The sequence below is a fragment of the Leptomonas pyrrhocoris genome (genome assembly GCF_001293395.1).
Source record: "Leptomonas pyrrhocoris isolate H10 chromosome Unknown, whole genome shotgun sequence".
Classification (NCBI taxonomy): Eukaryota; Euglenozoa; class Kinetoplastea; order Trypanosomatida; family Trypanosomatidae; genus Leptomonas; species Leptomonas pyrrhocoris.
Genome location: NW_015438360.1, coordinates 1,256,004 through 1,280,430, shown reverse-complemented (window position 1 = coordinate 1,280,430; position 24,427 = coordinate 1,256,004). Strand labels below are relative to the sequence as shown.

Below are 24,427 nucleotides of genomic sequence, written 5' to 3'. Positions count from 1 at the left end.
ACGTATGCATCTCAGCAAAGAAATAACATCTGGTTATAGCTATAAAGCCTTCCAACACACACACACATAAATATAGATATATATTAACTCTTTTAAAGAAAACAACGAAGCGGAAATGACGGGGGTACCCGGGTCAGATGGAAACAAAAACCGTTTTTGAGCGAGAGAGAGTGAGAGAGGAAACTTCAACAAAAAATACTGTGCGGCTACTCGCACGGTAGATCAAACGAGAACATGCGCCACGACAAACACTCTCAACGTAGATTAGATATCAGAAAAAAAAGAAATGAAAAGACAGAGAAAGTAGAGAGAAGAGGCGAAGCCTACAATTGGAAGCGATGCAGGAAGAAACGCCTTCTGTGCCTTCCTCGTATCCGAATAACACCCGAACTAGAGTCCCCCGCGCTAGAACTGAGCAAATTGAATCCGGCAGTGTTCGTGGAATGTCGTTTGTCATCAGTTATTCACAGAGCAGCCTTAAGCATATCTCGTTCTTCACTCTCGTCTCTCTGAAAACAGAGAGGTTACTGTGTCTCCCATATCGCTGACACGCGCGACGGTTGCGCGGTACAGCGGTGAAAACACCAGGAATACATTTACCACTGCTTTTTTCTTTTGTTTTGGGAGCAATATAGTACTGAACCGAGAAACAAGTTGCCTCGTGCGGAGGCACAAACATCTGCGAAAAGAACACCACAAACAATGCAGGCGAGTCCGCCCAGAACATCTAAGAAAGCGGGACAGTTCTCACCTCAAAATCAGAAGCAAAGAAAAAAGAAGTCAGCAAATATAGAAAAGTAAAGGAGTCGACAGGAGCCGAATATGTACATTCGAAGAGCTTTTTCAATTCCTTTCTCGCCACCATACCCAACACGCCCGTCATTCCACACCACATCTAACGGCGCGGTCCCGCGACTTCTACTCCTTCGCCTGGCTTAAATGCTGAAAGAACGTCTGCTGTTCCTGCTCTACGCGCTTCAGTGACTCGTACTCCGCCACGTAGCGGTCGAGCTCCATTTGCTTCTCGCGCAGACGCACCTGCGCCTCCTGCACCGCACGAAAGCGCTCCTCCGCTTCGCTTTCCACGATGTTACGCGAGCCGATCGCGGTCAGCTTTTCCGCCTCAATGGCGTCTCCCAGTTTCCGCACAATCGCCATGGTGCGCTGCACCAAGGTGAGGAACTCATCCATCTTTTCCACATAGCGTTTTTCGACCTCTACCGCCTTCACGAGCTCCTCAAACTTTTCGGGGCCGTACATGCGGATAGCGCCATTGCTATCAAACATAATGAGCTGATCCTCCTCCATCGCTGCGTTGGCTGCCAAGGCGGATCAGGAGGTATACCAAGAGAAAACGAATGGAATAAAGTGTCACGGCAATCGTGGTGTTGTGACACTGTACGGGATCTCTAAGTTTTGAGTACAGTGACTTCGATAACAGCAGAAACGTTTGTATCGCTGATGCGTGAGAGTGAAAAGTAAGAAGAGAGATGATTTGATTAGCGACTCCTTTCGGTGAATGATCCAAAGTATTGCCACATCCACGTTAATGTTCAGCATAGCTCAAGTTTGTTATAGTGTGCACGACAACAACGAATTCGTGGAGCACGTTGGTGATTGCACGCCGTCTTTCCACGCGATCCCGTTCCCCCCCCCCTTCCTTGTAGGGTTTCCCTGCGTCCTCCCTCCTTTCCTTTTGTATTCCTTCGTTGACTGTTGTGCGAAACCCAAAACAAAAAAGAAGAGCGCAACAAAATCTATTTATGCAGCCATAGATGTTCCTAAGAGAATCGAATATACGAATAGAATCGGCCGCGGCGAGCTTTCTACCTGCTGCACCTCAGGAATCAAAAAAAAAGTCCGCTGCCTTCCGTTGCAAAGGAAAAAGGCACGGCGCACAAAGAAGTGTAGCTTCGACACAACCCCTCAATGAGAATTGCGGGCATCTTCCCGTTATCCACCTAGGTGAGCGCTGACAACGGATGCTCAGCTGAAGCAGCAGACCCAGACTTTCTCTAGCGTGCTGAAAGGAAGCTGTGTGGAGGCCTGTAGCTTCAAAAGACATGTAAGCCGCATGACAGAAGAAGAAGACGAAGCCGAATGAACAGAGACAGAAGCGTTGGCTGTCTGCTCGGCGGCGGTGCTATTGGAAATGACAGAAAAAACGCCTCGAATATGTTGCCGCGCCGCCTGCTTCAAGCCGTAGTAATGGAGAGCCTCTGTGGTCCATCGATGCAGCGCATCCAAGTCCAGCACAGCCGTTGCCTCACCTTCCGCGCAATTGACTTCGTCCTCCGCGTGGTAACTGCTAGCGGAACGGGACGTAGAGATGAACGAGGTAAAGTCGCATGGAAAGGCCGCCGTACCGCGGGGGTGCATCGCAACGCTCTCAAGCACGTGTCCGTACGGTTTGTTTTCGATGATGAGCTGATACAGCGGGTGGTGCGGCGCTGCGTGCGACTTCGGTGTCTGCATCACGGTAGTGTTGCTCTCTGCACGGTGCAGGAAAATGTGGTTGTACCGCTTCTCCATCGCCTCCTTCACGGCTGCGCTGAAGTCGCCGTTCAGCAACATATCGCCTGCCATGGCAGTCGAGACGAGTCGACGCTGAACGTGGTGCAGTAGCTTCACACTGTCCATGACGGTAAGCGCTTCCGCGGTGGTGGTCGACGGCTGGTGGAAGAGGCGGTGTAACCAGTCCAGGAGGCGGGATTCCAGCGGTGACCGACTTGTGCGACTGCCGTCGTGGCTGAGCGCGGTGTCTTTTGTCATTACCCGAAACTCCATACTCGCCGAGCGCGTCAGCTCCTTGCTGGCAGAGTCGAAGGTGAGAGGGTAGTGTTGCGGGCTGTGGACCTCAACGCGCTCGATCATCTCCACTGGTGGGTACAAACACGGCGTCCGCGTGCATATTTCTCTACCTTTTGCAGTGAAGGTAGTGCCCTGTGGAGCGGCATCACCGCTATCTGCCGCCGTTGGTGCCGTGGTGCCGCTGGCATCGGCACTGCGTAGGAAAATGCACACCGGGACGGACACCGGCTGCTGACTCACCGCATCCACTGCCTCCATCACCCGCGGCACAACCGCCAACCCGTAGAGGTGCCGAAGTGCCTGCAGGTGATGTGTGTTGTCCTCCGGGTCGCTTGGCCACTGCGGGTAGAACGCCATCAGCAGCGCCGCGACCGATGCAATGTTGTTTGACAAGGTCAGCCGACCGCTGCCGAGAAACAACAGACCCATGCTCATCGATACCGCCATGTGCGACCCGTAGGCGACGTTGGTGCGACGGTAGAGGTGCTGCAGCGCGGTGAACACCTTCAAATCGCCCGTGCCCGCCATCACGAGGCTCAGCGCACTGGCGCAGGTGAGGGTGCAGGTTTCATACGCACCCGTCGCCCGCTGCACGGCGGGTATGGCCGTCTTCGTCGAGCCGATCTGCCCCAGCAAAAAGCCCTGCAACTCTGCAAAGATGACGTCGCGCACCTGCGTGTCCATCGTACCGGCGTAGCGCAGGCCCATGGCCATGACTTGGCCCGCCAGGCAGTGGGCGAGATTCATGAGGAGGTAGTTGCGCTGTTGTGCCACCAGGCTGGGAACGTTGGTGGCGGCCGTGGTTAGTTGCAACAGGGAAGAGGGCAACTGCGCGAAGAGCCACGCCCGGGATGGCGCGATGGAGCTCCAGCAGATCAGCGACGCCATCGTGCTACGCAGGTGGCACATCAGCGGCGTCAGTCGCTGCACCGCCGTGCGTCGATTCGGTGGCGCCATCTTGGCCGCGATAAACGCGCTGTTTGTCTGCAGATACATCAGGCCCAGCGCGACGGCAGCGGCGGGACCGGAGACGAAAACGTTGTAGCAGTCGCCTTCGTAGACGCTGGCGCAGGAGTTAAAGGTCGCCTCGCGCTGCTCCTGCGAGAGTAACGCGCGCGCGAGGAAGTGACCCGCCTCGCCACGCCCCATCGTTTCCTCGAAGTACTCCACGCCCTCGCGCGTCGACACGGCAGACTTGCGGGGCGCACCGTTCATGAAGGCCAAAAGGCGGTCCTCCACGTGCGGGACGCCGTGCGCGGCACCCACGCCGAGCAGCAGCTGACCGAGACCAAAGCCCGCCCCCAACACGTAGCCCTCTCGCTTGCTGCAGTGCTCGTCCGTCGGCAGACGCGAGATCTCGATAAGGAACACCTCCACCAGGAACGTGTTCGATGGCGCTTGCTGGCACAGCAGTCCCATCGAGACCAACGCCGCCGTTTGCACATCGAGAGAGACTTCGATGTCTTCCGCGCTCGGGTTCAGCGACTGCGCGTGGACGGACAGGCAGCGGAAGACCGCCTCGCTGCTCGTGCCACAGAAGCTGCAGCTCAGGCCGAGCATGACAGCCATCGTGGTGGCTTCGCGCCACACGTATTGCTCCTGTCGGGAAATGAGGAGGTAAAAGATGTCCGTGCGCTGCAGCACGGTGAGGTGGCCGAGAATGCCGGTCGCCAGCAGCAATCCCGCACGCGAAGCTGCATTGCCGATGTTCTTGGTCTGGTACATGACCCACTGCTTTGTGATTGTCTGCGCCGCGGTGGCGCCGGTTGCTCTCGCATCTTGGTTGAACGTGCTCGACGCGTCTTCTCCTCGAGCTCCTCCGCCACCACCCTGTGCGACAGGGGACGCCGCGTCCGCGGAGGCACCGTTGCTTACGCCAGCACAAAAGGACGGCGGTAGCGGCAGAAAGCGCAGCCCTGCTGCACACCCGTTGTGGAAGAGCGGCCACATCAAGTCATCGGTGGACTTGTTCACCATGCAGACCCCGTCGTTTGTGCGGCCGTTCAGGTTCAGGGGTGGGATGGGAATGCTGTCTTGAACCTTGAAGCTCTGCGTACACATCGTCAGCATCCCACGGCCCAGCGGCATAGCGCGGGCACGGCTCGACAGCAGCTCCAGCGCCCCTGTGAGCTCCTCTGGCCGGTCCTCAAACCCCGACAGCGAGATTGGTGTGACAGTGTTGAAGATGTTCTGCGCCACCTCCAGACGCGAGTCACGCCACGTCTTGCGGAAATCAGGTCGCACCGACACACCATCGTCCTCGGCGAGCGCCACGCGAATTTGGCGGGCTACCGCATTCTCCTCCGCCGCCTCCACTACGTGTCGCCCGGCGCTGATAAGTCGAGCTGCGAGCGACGTCGGCGGGCACCGATCACGACGTCCAACGAGGTCCAGCAAAACGGCTGGCCAGGTCGCCTCTGCCTGTTCACGACCTTTGGCAATCGCCTCCAGTAGCGGGTACGCCACCCCGGTGTTAAGGACTTGGCGGACAAGGCTGGCGGAGATCTTTTGCTGCAGTAGCTGCGTGCAAATGCGTTCCCACCACCTCCGTCGGCAGGGCCCGCTGTTTTTGTGTTCTGCTCCGCCACTTCCTGCGAGTGGTGCGCTGCCGCGGGTACTGTTGTTGTGGTGCGGCACTGGAGCGGCTCCGAATACATCGCGATATACCGCCACAAGGCGATTCGCGAGTGCGATAGGGTGCGTTTCCGGTACATTCCGGAGAAGCGGCCACGCGCGGTACATCGCTGCGTGCGACGCCGCGTCTTTGCTACCCATCGCGAGCATCGAAAGCAGTCGAAAGAGATCTGGGGCATCGCCGTGGGCGAACTCCACCGGGCCCGATCTTGCCACAAGCGGGGCGTGGGAAGGCGAAGTGGAAGAAAAGGCCCCAGTAGGGTTCACGTCCGCCTGTGGTTGCAGATACTCAAAGTGGCGTTCCAGCACCTCCTGGGGAAGGCACTGTGCAAAACAGCTCGCGCCCGTGGCTTCTTCTCGCGGCTCATGCAAGTTCGCAGACGCGGTAAACAGCATCGCGTTGTAGAACTCCACGTAAGAAGGCCACTTCAGTTGCACACTCAAACTGTGGTTCAACTCCGCAAGCGGAGGCAGCACCTTCCACAGCGGCTCTTGCAGACGGCACGACTCAAACAATAGGTGCAGCGCCACCAGCGTCAAGCCCGCCTGCTGTGGTGTCCAGGACGGAATTAGTGCAGCATTTCCAGAAGATTGCGCCTCCGTGTTGGAGATGTCGCCGGTGCGTAGCGTAGCGTCTTTGTCTGACGAGACAAGCACACTCTGCACGCGCTGGAGAGTGAGCATCGACGGGTCAACGAACCTGTCTGAATCGGCGAGGATCTTCCTTCCCACTGGATCTGTTGCAGCAGCAGTAGCGGAGGAGGAAGCAGCGTCGCCGTGATCACGTGTCCCTGCGACACCTTCCTCCCCGGCAGCGAATGTGTTGCGCTGCACAACGGGCATGCACAGCCGCTTCAAGAATGCTGCACAGGTCTGAAAAGGATTTGAAGACGAATTCGACGTGCAGCTGCAGCCCCACGCCTCCATGAAGAGCTGGTATTCAAGGAAGGCCACCATGCGTGGTCCCATGGCGGCGCTCAACGCCTCTAACATAAAAGCCAACAGAGGCTGGACTTCGCTCGTCAACGAAGGGAAGGAAATCGTGTACGAGATGGTCCCCTCACACCGCCGACGGCGTCGGCTACGGCCACCCTCCGCTGCCGCCCCTCCAGCGTTTTCGGTGTGGGTGCTGGGAAACGCGTCCGTGGCCGCCGCCTCCGTCGTCTGCGCCGCCCCGCTTGGCCAGTCGTACTGCAGCACCAAGCAGGCATCGTAGTGGTAAAGCAGACTCCGAATGGGATGGGGAACAGCGGTGGCCGTGTCGGTGCCCCAGACCTTCGAGTTGCGTTCTCTGCGACGCCACTTCTCGTACGGGCCGGCAGCCCCGCCATGTTGTGCGTCCGAACCGCACGCATCACCGCTTCGTTTGGGCAATGTGTTCGCATCACCGATCAGCCGCACCTCGCCAAATCGCTGTGGGTGGGAGCTTTGGTGCGCACCAAAGTCCAGCTGCATGGCCACCGTGTCTGCCGACGGCTTCTCCAGTAGGGATGCCACGTCGTAGACGGAGATCCAATTTGCGCGCGGGTAGTTGCACACCGCAATGGGGGCTGGGTGGGTGGCGGTGTGCAGACATGGAAAGACAAAGGGCAGATCGCCGCACGGGAAGGAAAAGAGCACCTCCAGCTCTCCTTCGCTGGTGTGCAAGTCCGGCGTGCGCAGCACTCGGAGCCGGTGGGAGTGCGAATCGTACAGAAAGAGAAGGCATCGCGCGCAGCTCGGGTGCGCAGAGGCCACCACCGACAGCGCAGACCCGCTACTGGCCAGACGAGACAGTCGCACACGGTGCGGCCACCACTGCCACAGCATGGCGTCATTCGCGTAGAGGGGCGTCGTGAGGACCAGGCCAAGCTCGTCCGACGCGGTGCGCACGACAGCCAAGCAGCTTTGCAGCGGCGTTTCGTTCTGCGGATCGTAGAGGGGCAGCTGCGTCAGAACAGTCGCGTCCAGAAAGACAAACTTGGATTTTGGATTCGTGGTCGCAGCTTGGGCCGGCGGCACCCGAGAGGAGGACGGCAACGAGGACGGCGCGCCACTCTGCACCTCACCTCTCCGGGAGACGCCGGGAAGAGGACTGGACGGGATCGGCGTGGAGGATGGCGAACGTGGGAAGTCAAACTGTCCTTGCGCGGTGCGGCCCTCGACGTGCGCGACAGAGGCGTCCGCCAAAGGGCTTCCCGGGCGCGGGCTTGAATGCGGGCTCACAGGCCTATCCGAGTCTGCCCCGAACCCAATCGGTGAAGCGGCCACGCACACCTCCGCGCTGGAGATCGCAACATTGCTGGATTGCCCATCATTCCTTCCACAAAAAGGCTCCGGCACATAAAAGCGGCCGCTCGTCCCGTCACCTTCGGCCGCCGTTGTCGTCGTAGCTCCCGGCGGCGCCACCGCACTCACCGCCACGTACACCGGCTTCACCGACAGCGGCGATCCCATCCACCACGTGTCAGCCGCCGGCTTGTAGAGCTGCCCCTGAAACTCCAGCGAAGCACCCAACCCAACCTCGCCTTTGCTAGACTGCCGGCGTCCGTGAAGAAAGACGCCACCGCTGCCCACCGAAAAGGCGGAGATGTCACGGGGAGCGATGCCGTGCAGGACAAGCTCCAGCGCCGTCGTGTCCTTCACGCGGTACGCCGTGCAGATCGTCTGCGGCTGGACGAAGGTGTACCGACCGTACTGATCCGCCAACTCCTCTCGATGAAAAACGCAAAGGTAGTCCTCCAGCGCAGGGGTTTCTTCCTTCTCGGTAGATGCACGAGAGCCTTTGTGGTGTGCAAAAGATGTGGTGTTGCCAGGAGCGTCAGCGAGGGACGGGATAAAACTGCTACCTTCCGAATTGCCACTTTCGAGGAGCGCCTGATACGCCTCCTCCGTGCGTTGGGCCCGTAGAGCCTCTGTCTCGTCCAGATCCAACGTGTGTGCTGCGTCCTCCACGCTGGGCTTGGCTGGCCACTTGGCGAGGCATACCCGCAGCACTTCGCGGTGTGTCGTGCTAAAGCATGCGTGTTGATGATGCTGCAGAAAAATCTCGCGGGTTCCGTCGGGCTGGCAAGGACCGACGTCAATCGTATAAGGGCTAAGTGCCATGCTGATTAAGAGGAAGACTATCCTTTTTCTGTTGTTGTTTTTTGCGGAACGTCCACAGTGAGAATGGTTCCAGAACACACACACGCACACCAAGACCAAGGAGAAGAAAAAATATTGTAGGAACGCTTGTGAATCAAAACGGGAACGAAGCGCCGTCACTTGTCTTCCTTGCCGATAATCCTGATTTGTACAAGATCTGACGAGGATCTTCGAGGAACAAAACGTTTTTAACCAAATTCTATGGGGAACGCTCTCACCTTCGCAGCCACGATCTATGCGTTACGCAGCACAAGAGTCGTGGTGGTGGGAAGAGTCTGCTGGTATCAGAAAAGCGTGCGCGTGCTGGGCCTTTCGCTCGCCGGGAGCGTCACGGCGAAGACAGGAGAAGAAAAGAACGAGAAGAAATCTCAATGCAGAGGAAGCCTGGGGAAGTGATGAATGAAAGAAGAGAAGGCGACAATTAAACCTTGAACAGCGACAACAGGAAATGTACATTGACAGTGTTAACTTGAAGAAACGCTGCTTTCACACAGGCGTGATCGGCCTGCACCTCAAGAACACCTTTTGCAGCAAGAGAAGAAGCTGCAGATATCCTACATTGAAAAAGTCTCCTTCTTTTTTTCCCCCCTCTTTTACGAAGAGCAGAATATCAACAGCGGAAGAACCTCCAACGAAGACGGGGAAAGGGGAGCAGACAAAGATGGCCTCACATTTCTAGGGGGCAGATGAACAGCTCTCCACGACAGTCGAGGCGCTTTGTACTCTCGATGGAGTCCCAGCCGCACCTCGAATTTGGCGAAGTAGGTCGTTCAACGCACTCACCGTCCACAGGTGATGACTTCGAAACACGTTTTGAATCTCGCAAACACCGTATTCTGTTCCACGACGCAAAAGTGAGGTTTGGGTGGAAAGGCACCCAAATCGCGTCCGAGTAATAGCCAAGCGAATACCGCTTCACAGTGACAGCGTCGATCCACACGCAGTCCGCTGTAATCCCATGCCTCACATCGCTGCTACACTCGGTAGGCCATATCAAATTCTCCAAGTAGTCACCGCTGGCAAGACAGTCCAATGCCTGACGGCTTACCTCATCAGCGGACTCTTTGCTTCTTCTTCTGTCGTCACTTAGAAGGTACGCCGTACCATTTCGAATACCATCAGATGAGAAGGAAAGCTGTACGTTGAGCGCGGAGGTGGCTGCGGCAAACCAAGAGGCACCGTCGGAGTCTGGAACGCACACCTTCCAATGTCCGTGCTGCATCCCGTAATGCATAGCAGGCACAGGAGGCAAGTGTGCGTGAAGGGCAGCGCTCGTATCCACCAAGACAGGGAAACGCTCGCTCAGACGTGACAGTGGGGACAGTGGGCTGGAGGGTAGAGGATGCCTGAGGAGAAGCGCAAACAGGCTTGTCTCATGCAAAAAGGAGGCGTTTAGCATGGGCACGACGCCATCGTCCTGTGCAGCTACGGTGTCGCACAAGGACATCGGTGACGCACACAGGTGCGGCTTCGAGGGGGGAACCTCTTCAGTAAAGTTGCCTCGTGGGTCTGTGTCTGAGAGGAACTGTGATGGGACCCACGCAATGCGATTCTGGTAAAACCGCGGCTTGCTCAAGAGTTGGGCCGCCTGCGCTGGGTAAAGCGATGAGCGGACCCACCTTGAAGGCGACACCTCTGCCGCAGAAGAACTCAACAGCGAGCTTTGAATCCTGAGCAACCGATCCAATTTTGCAGAACGGGACGACGGCACGCGTGCACGCATTTTATCTCTTCATGACACCGCCTCTTGGGGGACCTTTATTTTTTTTAAAAACAAAAACACCTTAAAGCGGAATGAAATGCGTGCACGTCTACTGTCCTGTGGTGGAAACGCTTCTGAAATCGCTGGTGAGGAAGGGACGCGGCGATTGACTCTCCTCCTTTTCCCAAGGCAGAAGTAACGCGTCTTTACGTCGTGGCCGTAGAAAGAAAGAAGATGGAGAAAAAAATGGCATCGTTGAATAAAACAAGCGGCAATGCAGAGAGTGACGACTCGACGGCACCCGCCACAGTCGTCTCACCTTCCGTGCGTTTCGCCGAAGGTGCGCTCATCGTGCGCTGACCAAGTACAGCGAAGCAAAGCAGGAGAACACTGTAGAGACTACGCGCCATCATGAAGGATCTCCCCGTAGGTTGTAGGCCGATTGAATCACCTGATGGGGCACACTTTTCTAAAAGTGTTGTACCTGAATGGATTGTATTATTTGTGGTCCTTAGAACGTCGTAGTGGACAAGCATATGTTACAGCATTTAAACTTGTTAAACGTAATAAAAAGACGCGCGGGGGCATCCGAGAAGTCCTCAACTTCTGCTTGAATTCTCCCCAGTCGCAGAAACAGCGCTGTCGCGAGGGCGGCCGAGATGCGAGGAGACTAAATGAGAGAGAAAAAGAAGTCATCGTTTACTTCCCCGCTCTCTCGCCGCGGCTGCCAGCTCGTGCACGGTGGGCACCATGGGGAAGTCCGGGTCGTCCTCCTCCGCCTTCAAAAACCCTCCGCCACTCGTCACAAGCATCGAAATAAAAGCGTCACCCGGCAGCACAGGAATCAAAGCAGCGTCGTTTTCTGCAACGTGCGCTGGAAGGCGGTGCGCTTTGGTCATCCGCAGGTGCTGCTCCAACGCCGCACGGTCGTTGTGTGTTCCGTCGATCGCACAGTGCTCGTCAAAGGGGCAGCGGTCCGCCGCGACTGCCCGGCGCACGGCGTTCACGATACGGATGAGATCGTACTCGTTTTTCATGTCGTCGCGCTGCTGCACGGCAGTGCGGAAGTCGAAGTCGTGGGTGGACTTGAGGTGCTCCAGCACATCCTCGCCGTCGTAGTCGCAGTAAAGACACACACAATCCAGGTTCCAGTCCTCGTCCTCGTCGACCTCCTCATCTTCCATCGCATCCCACGCTGTATCATCGTCGTCTTCCTGGTCGTCCGCGACGCCGTTCGTATTCCCTGCAGCCGCAGTAGAACTGCGGACGGGTTTCAGCGCAGTTGGCACAGTTTTCTCCATCGTCACCGTGACCCACCATTCGGACAAACTCGGAACGGTGCTCGGATTCCAACTTGCGTGGTTCTTCTGCCACGCGTGTTGTAGCAGGACGTCAACGTCAGCGCTGTGAGTGTCCTCCCCGCACACCGGACACGTCCAATGCGAGGGCGCCGACCCGCGGTGCAGCAGCAGTGAGAGGTGCCTGAGCAACTCGGGAAGGTTTGACACGTTGTCGAAGTGCACACAGTGGATGTGGTGCTCGCCGATGAGGTGCTGCATCAGCGCATCCTGCCCGCGCACGTGCTGAGCGCAAAGCACGCAGGCGAACTCGGCCACATCCTGCTGTTGAAGACGGTGCAGAATTTGTTTGCACGAGTCCTTCAAATCGGATGACATGATCGGCTAGAAAAGGTAAACAAAAGGCTGAGCTGCGTAGTTGTGTAGCACAGTCTACCGAATCGGGAGGAGGCGGAGTAGGGGGTTGGGGTGGAGGGAAGAAGACGTAGGAAGAGACAAAACGACGGCTTTTCTGCAGTAGTGATGAGGGAGTTGCAATTCGGAATAAAGCTGAGAGCAAACAGAGGCCTGTTCTTATCATGCTCACAAGGAAAGAAATGAGCTGATGTGCGACCAAAACGGATTACGAATGTATATTTGCTTCTCTTATTTCTCTTTGCGTGGCGCTACGCTGATGAGGAAGACAAGGAGCATTCACGTGGGACCGCGTCGCAGAGCGCTGAACACGAAGATGAAGAGAGAGAGAATAACAAAAAGAAAGGAGCAGCTGCTTTCCGTAGTGTTTCGGCTAGTCACTTACGATAGTTCTGCGACGAGCTTCTCGAACGCTCGTACCCTCGATCCTCCGCTTGCAGGCTTGCGCGCAAGTCTTCCATGCTCATGTGCATTCGCTCCTCCACACGATCGCGCTCCTCTCGCAAAATACTGCTTCCTCGCCGATAGCGGTTATGATTGGAATACGAGGGAGGGTGAAGCGGAGGTGGTCCAAGGCGCTTTTGTGGCGATGTTGGCGGTGTTGGCGGTGGTGGTGGTGGTGGCGCAGAAAGGACAACCTGTGGAAAAGGAGATCGCCACGAGTGGGCAGATGTACTGTTCGCCACTGGCGAGTGCGAAGGCCATGGGGCATAGTGATGATCTCGACCATAGTGCGTCGAGGAGCGGTATTGGCCTACCGATGAAGGCGTGGTGGGGCCCGGCGAAAGGTAGCGATGACGCGTACTCGACGAGCTCACCACAGGAGTAGAAAGAACAACGGCAGACGCGGGGTTGTACCACGCAGGCGGTATCCCTGCTGTTTCACCACGCGTGGATGAAGCTGCCGTGGTAAGCACGGCCGGGTCGGCTGCCGAGCTGTAGCTGCCAGGGTTTTCCTCGTTGTAGGCTAGAGAAGGCGGATGTGTGCTATTGCGGACAGCAATGTGGAACGCAGGTTCGCCTTTAGAGATACGGATCGCCGAGTCAATGGGAGGGGACACAAGCTGCAGACGGAAGCGATGCGACTGCACTGCGCCGAAGGACGCGGCTTCCGCAGCCGCTGTCCGTGCGGGAGCGGAAAGAAACGAATGGCGTACACCACTCGCGTACGTCGACGGTGCGTACTTTACTTCATGCACCTGTCGGCCACCACTCCTGCGTTGACCTTCATTGGCGTTGATCGGGAAGGGTGCCGTTGCAGCGACAGCGGCAGCGGGTGATGCTTCCACATCTTCCACCTTACCGTTGTGCCCACCCTGTTCTTCGCGAGGCAAGACCCATCGATCACTAAAGAGACGCGGAGGGGACACGGAGGAAGCCAGACCAACCCGCGGTGAGGAACCTCTTCGCGAAACAGACTCGGGCCGCCGCAGAACAAGATTAATCGGCTCGGGAATGGCATCTACCGACTCCTGACCACCGCAGCGAAAGACGTAGACCTGACAGCACGGTGACAGCTGGTCTCGGCCTTCTAACAGATTCCATTGGCACTGCACATCGCTGTACGCGTAGGCGAACGCAAAAGGTTGCAGTGGCTCTTCGTGCGCATACTGCATCGTGAAGAGCGCAAAGGCAGTTTCCGCATTGGCGAAGAGGTGCACCAGCGTTTCGGTGCGCGGATTGTACCGTACGGCAACGTTTATTTTCTCTCCGTGGCAGTCGGCAGCCACGTAGACGGGAAACTCCATACAACCGACACGCCACTGCGTGTTCCTCTGTCACACACGCACAAACACTTCTGTGCGCAAACGAGGCGGAAAGAAAAGATGCAACTACTTGCACCAAAGTCAGCAGGAAGAATGTATTATTATTTTTTCTAGTTTGATGCCAACGTTGTGCAATTATGAATGGAAAAGGAAAGACAGAGTCCACTCTGCTGCTTTGTAGCTATTCAGAGGAAGTCAATAAGTGTGTGAACCACACGAAAACAAAGGGTAATCGTACCAATCTACTGGCGTGCAACGGATGAGCGATAGTTTTGCGTTGCTGCTACCTCGGGCTCTATGAATACACTCTGCACATATATGTTTAAACGAGTATCGGAAGTTCATGCGACCCGTTAACGGGAGATCAGCGAAGTGAGAGTTGGACAAGTGCAGTCATGCAGCACATTTGCAATTCAGCGGTCATACCTTTTAGAACGACCACGTCCCAATTTCTGTTGGGCAACCACAAATGATAATGAAACGATGAAAACCCCTGTGAGTCGTTGATGGAGGACGGCAGCCGCAGCAAGACAAGATGGAGTGTAGAGAGAGAGAGAGAAAAAAACAAGAGTGCTGCAGGGGTCCACTGAAGCGGGCTCAAGCCGCTCTCAAAGGTGCAGAAGAACGACCTGTGGGCTGATAATAAGCAAGAAGGTGAAAATAACGTATATCATTTCGTTAAAGTTGACATGCCACTTTCCCAACACTGGAACTCCAGCCTCTGTTTCCTACCGCACCGCAATCAATTCAAACTGGCCGAAGTGGTTGAAGTGTATTTTGTAGAAGCTCTAGGAAAGCAACGTTCCTGAAACGTAAATAAGCAACAGCAACGCATAATACGCTGCGATGGGTTCAGACAGCAAAAGCGGCAAAAAAAAAAAACGTCAAGACGATAAAATACGCACAGTAATAATAATACCAATAGCCAACCACAACCTTGTCGGAGACTCCTGCTCATGGGGAGGCGTAACAGCCGTCTTTCCTATCTCTTATTAAAAATACAGAGGTGTATATATTTTGGTGCGAAGAAAGAGCAATAATACGCAAAAAGAAGGAAGGACCGTGTTTCTCAGACATCTGCCTTTCGTTCTCTCCTCGACGCAACGAAGTGCTCCGGAGTGTGACAAGCAAAGACGCTAGCTCGCTAACGCCTCTTCATCCAGTTGAATCTCTGGCTCAAGCAGCGCTTGGATGCGATCAATGGCGTTGCTCACGTCATCGCTCTTCCCCAAGCCGCGTGCATTGATCAAGATGCCGCCAATAGTCTTGCGCTGCTCTTGGAGGATAAAAATGCGCGCGGCCAACAGCGACACAAGCGGGTGGTCGACCATCACTTCCGTCTGCTGCTCCGCCGTCAAGGTGCGGTCCGCCGCCTTCTCCCGCTTCGATGGCGACATCGTTAACGTCTCCATCACCAACCGTCGCAAACTGTTGCGATCCGTCTCCTCCAGCTGCTGCTTCTTGGCCAGCGCTTCCAGATCATGCTGGTGTGCCTGCAGAGTCTTGCACCGATCACGGAGCATCTCCACCTCCGCCTGTTGCTCCTTGTATGCGATCTGATAGGTGGCCAGTTCCACCTCGTAACGAGCCTTCTGTTTCGTTAACTCCTGCGTCATGGCAGCGGAGTCGGCCTCGGCCTTCACGATAGAGTCCTGAATGATCCTCAGCTCTTGCGCACTGCATTCGTCCTCGATCGCTTTCCTGCCCTGCACAGCTTCCCGAATCAGTGCCGTCCGTCCCTTCAGCTCATCACGCATGACCGCCACCATTTTTCTCTCCCGCACGGCACTCATCCAGGCCTTGTATACCGCATCGTACTTCCACTTCAAGCCTTGCACGTGCTCCGTCATGGCTTGACACTGAATCTTCGCCTTTTCGAAGGCGCCTTCCATCGCATGGCAGGCCTGCGTGACCTCCGCCAAAGCCGCCGTCTCCTTCTCGAGCGCATCCTCGGCAGCACGGAGAGGATGAATGTCCTCCTCCATGAGGATGAGAATGTTGTCTGACAGCGCGGGGGTGCGATCTGCCGGTATGGGAGCCGCGGCGTCACTGCTGCTCGTGAGGCGCAACGCCTCCTCGCTCGTCACAAACCGCGGCGGCGCCGCCTTCATCAGCTTCGTTTCGTACTCCTCCAGTGTTTTCTTCGCATTCTGCAAGGACCGCATCGCCCCCGTCACGGAGGTGAAGCTGCGGCCAAGAGACTGAATGAGGTTCTGCTTTTGCCTCACCTCCTCTCGCGTCTTGCCGGAGAAGCTCAGGAAGGTGTACTTGGCCGAGCCGAGGTCGGCAATGAGGGTCGGTACGTTTGCCATGAGAACTTCAGAGTAGAACAGCAGTCGCTCCTCGTCTGTCTCCGGCAGCGCCGCCGTTGGAGGCGCCAGTGCAGCGCTCCCGCTCATCGTGGAACGATTCTTGTATCAGGGGGAGGGAGGTTCGTTTTCAAACGCTGCGCCAAGAAAAACTAGAAGAAAAAACTGCGGCTATTAAGAGTGCGTTGTGGAAACGAGAAAAGTTAGAAAAAGAGGAAAAGGGGAGCAAGAGCCGTGTGAATGAAACAAAGAAAAACATCGGAAGGCAACTCAACTCACGCGCCTCCTGCGAAGGTCCTCAACAACACAAAAAACTCCTAGAGCCGCGAAGAAACAGAAGGGAGGAGCACATACGCGCCATCTGCAACGCTCATGGAAAGTGAGTGCTCATCTAGAAACACACCCGTGCATGAGAATGAACACTTGAAGCCACAGAGGTCAGTCAACGCCGACTGTTCATGAACCATCACATTGTAGAACGAGGGAAAAAAAAAACGCTAGATCGGTGGCATCAACCAGCGTAACGCAAGCAGCAAATAGGAGGAGAGAAGAGACACACAATTCGTCGCACGTGATGTGCACAGTTCCGTTTGTAAGACGGGCTATTGTTCGGTGTTATACCTACACAGAGACACGGTTTGCAGTACTGTATTGCTCGAAGGCTTCCGAGAGCAAGACTTGGAAACTGTTCGAATCCGCTGGAGATTCCCAGCGCACATCACGCGTAAAAAAATCGCCCGGTGACGCCACAAAGCGCATCGCCGATGCAGGATGCTTCTCCGGATGCACAAACTGCAGCTCCGTCGCGTGCAGAAGATGCCGTCTGCACCACACACGCCGCCCAAACGCCGCCCCGTTCTCTACCAGCAAAAAAGGATCGTCCTCGTTGCGCACGCGCGCCAGATACACCGCATCAGGCGCCGCAACACAGCCGTCCGGCTTTCCACGCGAGACAGAGGTGTAGAGCTTGTCGCCGAATATGGGATAGCCGAGAGAGGCGCAATGAACACGAATTTGATGGCTGCGACCGGTCAGCAGCTCCACTTGCACACAGGAAAGACCCAGCAACTCGCTGCTTGTCAACACGCGCACTCGGGTACAGGCAACCTTACCCCATTGCGTTGGTTGCAGTGAATCCTCTTTGGGGCCTTCGGAGTCCGCCAACGGAGAGAACAGAGGCTCACAACACATTTTCAGCCTTTTTAACTGACTGTGTGCTGTATCATGCTGGTAAGCGGGATGACTCTCCACGGTGCCCATGTAGTTCACCACAACGAAGGTAGCACCGATTGGGGCAGCACCAAGGAGAACCGCCATGTACGTCTTGCCCACGCTCTTCTCGCTTTGCCGCACAATGCGATCGAAGTCCTCATTTGTGAAGGCTGCCCGTGACGTCGTCACACGAGCCTCTACGGCCGCACTGCACTTGCGTGTTTGGCTTTCAAACTGGCTAGCCATTGCTTTCGCCGCTCTGCAGTTCCTGCACAAGACGAGCACGCCCGACGTCTCCTTATCTAATCGCTGGACCGTTAAGAGAGTTGGGGGAGCAGCAGGCGGCACCGCTCTGTGCTCCTGTGTGGGTAGAGCGGCTACTGCGTGCGGCGGTGTCGGCTCTCGCGACCGCTTCGCTGACGGTGAGACGCTTGGACTCGTGCGTTTCAAATGTGTGTCTGGTAGCTCACTTGATGACGCCGCTTTTAATGTGAGCGCAGCATCCGCAGCGACGTATGCGTGCATCTTCTCACAGGTCACTTTGTTTGCTTCGCAACCTGCTACCGCACCGCCCACCACCGTGTCGGCCGTATGAAACGCTCCCGACCCGCGGCGCTGCAACACACCGATCAGCGTGTTCTCGCAGTAGCGGCCACCTTCTGCCACGGGCAAATTGCCGTTCTTCGCACACACCAGCAACGAAGCATCTTCGAATAAGACGCGAATGTTCTCCTCGTCAACGCGCGGCTCAAGCGAGCGCGGCGGGGCAAAGCGCAGTTGGTCGCCTTGCTGAAGAACGTAGTCCTCTTCTGTCAAAATTGCGCCGTTTATGAAGACGTGACCTTCGGAGAGGTGATGCTTCCACGCGTCGCGGGAGAGGTACGTGAACTTGCGTGCGAAGAAAGAAAGCACCGTTTCGGCGGGTTGGGACTTGGGTCGACAGTATCGCACCTCACGCGGCATCGACACCTGGGAAGTTACAGCAACAAAAAGGAAAGGGGCGTCGATGATGTAAACAGGAAAAAAAAAACTATTGCGTCGCGGAGCGCGTCATGCATTAGAAGACGGAACAGACGTCAATGAATAAATGTGGATGTAAAGCCGTGACCGCCGAATGCCATCGACGCCTATTTTCCTTTGCTTTAAAAAGTCGCTGGGATGACTCCGTCAGTTCAACGCATCAGCGGTCGTTGCTGCACATTAGAGAAAGAGGACAAGAAGAGTTCGATACTTGGGCTGTGCATCCGCAGCACACACAGACACACACACACACACAGCAAAAAAAAAAAACATGGTTCTCGGAGTACATAGATAAATTCGAATAGACCACCTACAACTGAGGCGAGGCATCGTTTAGGATGGTGTAGTTAACGGTTCACTTTCGGAAGCGTCTGAGTGTAGAACTCAGTCTAAAGAGGTGGGAAAACGAGGAGAGCGGGAAGTTAAAGAGGCTCATATGGGGGTACTACAGAAACAAACTCAACAACGCAGAGACGCCGCGCATGAAAACGAAGAAAAAAACGGAAAGAGGGAATATGAAAGTAAATATCGAAAACTCAGTCGTACAAAAGCGAAGAGGTGATTTCAAAAAAAAAAACAATTAAGCAGGTTGGCGATCCATAAAAAAGAGAAAAAGGAATATGAAAATGAGGCGATTCAAATGAGGGCACTCGCGACGTCACAACACCGGCACGCTTCAGAGCTGCAAGAGCAGCCCCAATCATTCCTGATTGACAAACAAGGAGTCGCGAAAGGCGCGCTTTCGCCGCTCCACTTCATCTCGACTCTGCAGCGGAAAAGAACCGCACAGATATGCGCTGTCACGGTGGGTCGCCCGGCTTGAGGCACTGTTCTGCACCGACGTGCCGCTGTCGCCGTTGTGATCTGTGGCATGGGTCAACGGGACTCGAACCCCCAGTCTGCTGCCCAGCGGTGTATGGTGCCAACCCGCCGTCGTAGGACTTCCCACGCGCGGGGGTGGCAGCGGGCTGTCACACACACTGTGGTGCTTCACCGCAGGCGACGAGGCAGAAGAGTCGCTAGAGTACCTGTCGCTACGGATGCCAAATCTGATGACGGATGGAAGCGGCATCAAACGAGCCTGCAAGGGACTACTGATGATCTTCACACCGCTCCCCTTGAGGTCGCTGTCCGTGCGGTTTGCCGGGGTAAGGAACTGTGCCAAACGCGGATCCAGCTTGCTTTCAGGTGGGACTTGATGAGGGCTCGCGATGAGCGTGTCAGCACCGGGTTTAAAGCCCGACGGGTCGCTCGCTTCTTCGTCCGTTATGACCGTTATCTTTCGCTGCCGCAACGAACTGCTCAGCGACGAAGCGTCGGGTACGGACGGCAACTCCACCGAGGACGTCTTCGCCGTGATGTGACCACCTCTATCGGGGGTCAGCGCACCATCGTCCTCCCTCTTCGGGGGAGAGAAAAGTACCTTGCGCACGGGTGATGTTTCTGCGCTCGGCATTGTTGGAGACGTGGCGAGCAGCGCGTACGCAGATGGCGCGCCGCTTGGTGCGTCAGGCGAGGGACTAACGCTCGCACGTGTCGACTGACGATCCTGTGAAAGTCGAATTTTGGAAATGGAAGGTTGGCCCGCTGCGTCCTCGTCCATTGCCGAGATCACCGTGGTCAGTCGGGAAGGTAAAGGCGTTGCGGTTGGCGCACGGGTATTCTTGACGGTGGAAGCAGAGCCTGGAGAGGCAGGCCGTTTTGTCGAGATGGGCGTCGATTTGTCGGCGTCTGCCATCTGACCTTTAGCGCGAGCACCACCACCATCGGCGTCTCGCTGGGCGACCTCCGGCGGGGAAGGCAACAACGGCGTCGTCGAATACGGCGACTTTGACGGCGCCGTGTTCGACGGCAACGGCGCGGGATCGCACGCGTTGTCATCATCAGAGGACGTGTCCTCCAGGTACATCGGCGTGCGTGCTGCGCCGACCAGCGTCGGCCCGGTGCCTGTCAGCGTGCACTCCGTCGTTGCCCCTTCCTCCCCGGGAGATGCCAACGCCGTCGCTTCCGCAGCTGACACATCATCACCGCCGCCATCGTCGTTGCCAGTATGGTTTCCACGTAGTAGAACTCGCTTCCTGCCCTGATGGGCAGCTGCGGTGGCGGCTTGCGGCACATCTGTCTTCTTTTGCGGGGTGTCAGCGCCACGTCGTGCCGGTTTGAAGGTCTGCTCCAGCATTTCCGGCTCTCCTCGCAGAGGGCTCATGAGCGACCGAAGACTCGATGAAAGCTGCCTCTCATCCTGTTGTAACTCTTCTACTCGCAGGTCCATCAGCTCCTGTAATTGCCGACGCTGTCTCTGCACCTTCTCCGCCTGCAACTCCTCATCCCGCTCACCATCCGCGACAACGATGGCGTTCTTGCCGGGCTCGTCGCCGTCGTGGTGACGCCGCGCTGGGGAGCTGTTGCTGCTGCCCCGCTGTTCGAGCGCGAGCGACGGCAACGTGCTGAAGACTGGATCAGGGGACGATGACGAGTTGCTCTGCTTCGAGGCGTTCGGTGGCGACGCAGACGGAAAGAGCTCTGTCCGGCGCGGGTGCGGCTGTGGGTAACGCGTTGGGGCGTTGGTTGGCCCCCTCGCCCGCACCGAGGCGGACGTCGACTCACGCTCACTGTCGCTCTCCTTCAACGGCAGCGGAAGCTGATGTGAACCACCGAGGGGGTCGACGGAGGAGGCGGTGTCCGTCGCGGTCGTCGGTATGCCGCAATTCGGCACCCACCGATCGACGGCGTTGGCGGGGGCGAGATCGGGGACGGATGTGTTGACCATCGAACTGGAGGGGAAGAGCTGGTGGCCGAGTGGGTGAAACGACGGCCGCTTCGGTGAGGGGGCCGGAGGGCCGTCCCTCGCAGACGAGTCGGTGTGTGCGGTATCCGTCGTCGCCACACGCAGCACCGTTGCCCCACGGGCTTGCAGCCACGCCAACCACTCCGCGCGCTCCTGCATCGTCTTGGCGAGTGCCTCGAAGAGAATTGGACGGGATCGGCACAGCTCCGCTTCCCGTCGTCGCGCGGCCACCGGGGCCTGGGCCTCATCGCCCGGTCCCGCAGTCGCCACGGCTCCCCCGAGCGGCAGGACGTCCTTGTACTGCGCATAGGTGTCCACCACCGACTCCACCTGGAAAATGTTCTCGTGGGTGGCGCTCGGCGTGAGGTACGTGCGCTTCAGGTCTATGGAGACGCACCGCGGCTCGTGGCCCAGAGTTTGGCGAATTTTCTGCCAAGTCGAGAGTCGGTGACGGGAGAGACGCACGAGAGTGTTCGTGGGAGACGCAGACGCGAGTCGCAGGTAATAGCGGCGGTGACGGGTCGCCTCTCCCCACGGGCGGCAGTACAAATATCCGGTGGAAGGCGATTCAGTAGGCAGCGAGACGCTCGGGTGAGAGCTGACGGACGCGGAAGCCGACGTGGTGTTAAGCGGGGTCAAGAGAAAACCCGTGAAGGACCCGTTCCCATCAGGGCCCGAGCCATTTGCACGGGGGCGCCGTTGTGGTCCTACGGAAGGTGAGCCTGTAGACGCCACCGATGCGGCCGAGCTTAGTACTGCGTTGGCCGACGGCAGTTGGTGCACCATGGCATCTGTAACGGCGGGTGAGTTGCATGTGGGGAAGGACGGCGACCCAGGTGCGCCCTGAAAGGAGGTCTCGGGGGAGTACAACCGCAGCGACGGGTACGACACCGCGGGAGAGCCTGGTATCCCGGGCGACTCGGGAAACCCAGCACCGTTGCCCGCTGCGGACACAGACCTGTTTGTCATGGCCTGCGAGCCAGGCGTCTGGCTCGCAGCCTTGGCCAGAGCCTTCTGCCGCTGCCGACGCTGCAGGCCTCGCCCGGAGGCAAAGTCGATGAGCAGCTCCTCGATCTGCTCCGCGTGCTGACCGGACGCGAAGACCAAAAAAAGCTTCATTCCTCCCCGCAGCATAAAAATTACCCCCACTGGCCCCCACAGTTCATAGCGCCATTCCAGGTTCTCGAGATCGTCGTCGCGTGAGCCGTGGTGCGGGTGTTTCGAGCGGCCGCCCCGCGACTCTTCCCTCGCGGCATCCACGAGAGAGCCGTTCGAGTTGAAGGTCAACGGCAGCGGGCGCTTAAAGACGTGGCGGCGAATCGAGTGGATGTCCTGCAGGGAAATCTCCCGCCGGTGGTGCGACGGACGCGAAATCAGTGTGCCGTGTTTCGCGGCTTCGGCGTCCATCTCCGTGGCGCTCTGCGAGACGGAGGCGAGCGTTTGCCGCCAGCCCCCGCTCGCGCCGAAGCTCGTGTTGCCGTTTTCAATGGAGGGGAGTCGGCCGGGGCCCTGCTGCCACGTGTACTCGTGCCGACGAGGAGGGCCGACGTCGATGGTCCCGGCGTCCTCCAAAACCAGCGCGTCACCGCAGCAGGAAATCTGCCGGAAACACGACCACGTACCCGCCGTTGTCTCGAAGACGACCCTGTCTCGCGGATCGCGCCGTTCCTCCTCAGTGGAGGCGACGGAAGCGTTGTTATCGAGCCGCTGCAGCGACGTCGCACGTTTTGGGTACAGGCGCCCCTGCAGCCCACTCGCCGGCGTCCACTCCACCACACTAAACGTGAGGATCGGGGAGGAGGGCGGAACGGATGAAAAGCGCACCCGTGGGGAGTGCTGCGGCTCCGGCGTCGACCTTCTCGAGCCCTGCGGGAGATGCATGGCAATACGGCTTAGGATAAAGACGAAAAGAAAGAGGGTAGGATTTCACAAAAGGGAAAAACAAAATGAGAACAACGAAAGATGGCGGTGCGTAGAAAAACAGGGCGGGAGACAGCAACGCACTACTAGGCGTCTTGAAAGAGAACCAACAGCGGTTATTACCGCTGGAAGAAATATATAGATATGTGGAGAGAGCTCTAGGGAGAGATATGCTGAGAATTACTAATACATAAACAAATGCCAAAGACGGCCTTTTCAAGGCGAAACGGAAGAGGAATAAGGAGGGGAAAAGCTCCACCTGTGTTCAAAAATAAGATGAGATGGAAGTAGGTGAAAATACCAAGAAACTGGCAGAGAAGACAACACTATACGCCCAAGGTACTATCACAAGAAACTACGCAACAAAGTGTATAGGGAGTTGGCTGAGCGCAAAAGAAAAGGCGGACCGCGACGAACTAAAAAACGCGCGGGGGAGGGAACTTCCCATCAAGGTCAGAACCACAGAAAACAGAGAACAATAACCTCTACCGCAGCAAGATGACTAGAAGAAAAGCATAACAAGAAAACATATTCGGTCAATCTAGTCCACAAAACCGCATTTCATCTGTTGCTTAATCGCCTTTCTGGTAGCTGCCAACACCTTTTCACGCCTCGTGGGAAAAAACGTGTGCCTCACGCTAGCAGCAACACTCAATACGCACAGCAGATGTTGCGCTTACCGATAGTAAGAGTGAGAATACAAAGCAGACGCACAAGATTGGGTCGCGGTGCTTTCAATCCGTAGAGATCATGGTCGAAGGTCACGGAAGAGGACGGACAAAGCATTTGATCGGTGTTCAACAGCGTTTTACAACCCATGCAGAAAGAATCCATCACGGTGCGAAAAATAGGTAGAAGGCGTAGAAGAGTGGAGCAGTAAAGAGCAGAGAAGTGTCAAGCCATAATGAAGCACAACCTTCAGTTTGGACGAGCACCAATTGCGCCTTCGCCAGTCAGCGCTGCAATCACACGCAACAGCAGCTTTGCCGTTGCAAGCCATCATTAGACAGCTGCACGTCTCATGTGTGCGTGTGGGTGTGTGCTTGTAACTAGCGCAATCAGTCTTAGGGGCAACCAGCGTGGACTGCACGCATTCATGACCCACTTCCGTCGTCTTCATTCCTCGTGTGTGGACTTTTCGCTAAGCAAAGTATGTGCCAGCGTGATCCAGCCGTCGACGTTCACGCGTAGCAAATACCAAAAGCGATGTGGTCTAGCTACTCCCAAGGGATCCAGACAAACACCAGCAAAGCTAGAAAAAAGAATTCTTTCAAAACCGCACTGGTTGAACTGTGCTATTACAACGATAATTTATAAAGCTATTAGCTTTGCTCCCCACGTCGCAGAGCGGAAGTGCACTGTCAATAGGACAGAGGAGAAGGCATCTACTACGACAGCATGACAGAGCGAGAGAGAATCAAAACATA

General features: G+C 56.7%; 8 protein-coding genes across 8 annotated transcripts; all 8 read right to left on the bottom strand.

Annotated features, from left to right (window-relative positions):
• Positions 1-918: 918 nt before the first annotated feature.
• On the bottom strand, positions 919-1,431 carry ABB37_02918 (putative intraflagellar transport (IFT) protein; the record flags this gene model as incomplete). The annotated part of the gene is made up of 1 exon (XM_015800075.1): positions 919-1,431. The coding sequence occupies exon 1, from the start codon at positions 1,306-1,308 to the stop codon at positions 919-921; it is 390 nt and encodes a 129-aa protein (XP_015661677.1). The 5' UTR covers positions 1,309-1,431.
• Positions 1,432-1,986: 555 nt separating this feature from the next.
• Positions 1,987-8,532, bottom strand: ABB37_02917 (cyclosome subunit-like protein; the record flags this gene model as incomplete). The annotated part of the gene is made up of 1 exon (XM_015800074.1): positions 1,987-8,532. The coding sequence occupies one exon, from the start codon at positions 8,530-8,532 to the stop codon at positions 1,987-1,989; it is 6,546 nt and encodes a 2,181-aa protein (XP_015661676.1).
• A 706-nt stretch (positions 8,533-9,238) lies between these two features.
• On the bottom strand, positions 9,239-10,294 carry ABB37_02916 (hypothetical protein; the record flags this gene model as incomplete). Its single annotated transcript, XM_015800073.1, has 1 exon — positions 9,239-10,294. One exon carries the CDS (start codon positions 10,292-10,294, stop codon positions 9,239-9,241), a length of 1,056 nt encoding a protein of 351 aa, XP_015661675.1.
• Positions 10,295-10,965: 671 nt separating this feature from the next.
• On the bottom strand, positions 10,966-12,005 carry ABB37_02915 (hypothetical protein; the record flags this gene model as incomplete). The annotated part of the gene is made up of 1 exon (XM_015800072.1): positions 10,966-12,005. Exon 1 carries the CDS (start codon positions 11,947-11,949, stop codon positions 10,966-10,968), a length of 984 nt encoding a protein of 327 aa, XP_015661674.1. The 5' UTR covers positions 11,950-12,005.
• A 357-nt stretch (positions 12,006-12,362) lies between these two features.
• Positions 12,363-14,246, bottom strand: ABB37_02914 (hypothetical protein; the record flags this gene model as incomplete). The annotated part of the gene is made up of 1 exon (XM_015800071.1): positions 12,363-14,246. Exon 1 carries the CDS (start codon positions 13,731-13,733, stop codon positions 12,363-12,365), a length of 1,371 nt encoding a protein of 456 aa, XP_015661673.1. The 5' UTR covers positions 13,734-14,246.
• A 641-nt stretch (positions 14,247-14,887) lies between these two features.
• On the bottom strand, positions 14,888-16,233 carry ABB37_02913 (hypothetical protein; the record flags this gene model as incomplete). The annotated part of the gene is made up of 1 exon (XM_015800070.1): positions 14,888-16,233. Exon 1 carries the CDS (start codon positions 16,148-16,150, stop codon positions 14,888-14,890), a length of 1,263 nt encoding a protein of 420 aa, XP_015661672.1. The 5' UTR covers positions 16,151-16,233.
• Positions 16,234-16,681: 448 nt separating this feature from the next.
• ABB37_02912 (RNA pseudouridylate synthase-like protein) lies at positions 16,682-18,467 on the bottom strand (the record flags this gene model as incomplete). The annotated part of the gene is made up of 1 exon (XM_015800069.1): positions 16,682-18,467. Exon 1 carries the CDS (start codon positions 18,233-18,235, stop codon positions 16,682-16,684), a length of 1,554 nt encoding a protein of 517 aa, XP_015661671.1. The 5' UTR covers positions 18,236-18,467.
• A 525-nt stretch (positions 18,468-18,992) lies between these two features.
• Positions 18,993-23,733, bottom strand: ABB37_02911 (hypothetical protein; the record flags this gene model as incomplete). The annotated part of the gene is made up of 1 exon (XM_015800068.1): positions 18,993-23,733. Exon 1 carries the CDS (start codon positions 22,959-22,961, stop codon positions 18,993-18,995), a length of 3,969 nt encoding a protein of 1,322 aa, XP_015661670.1. The 5' UTR covers positions 22,962-23,733.
• Between the last annotated feature and the right edge of the window lie 694 nt (positions 23,734-24,427).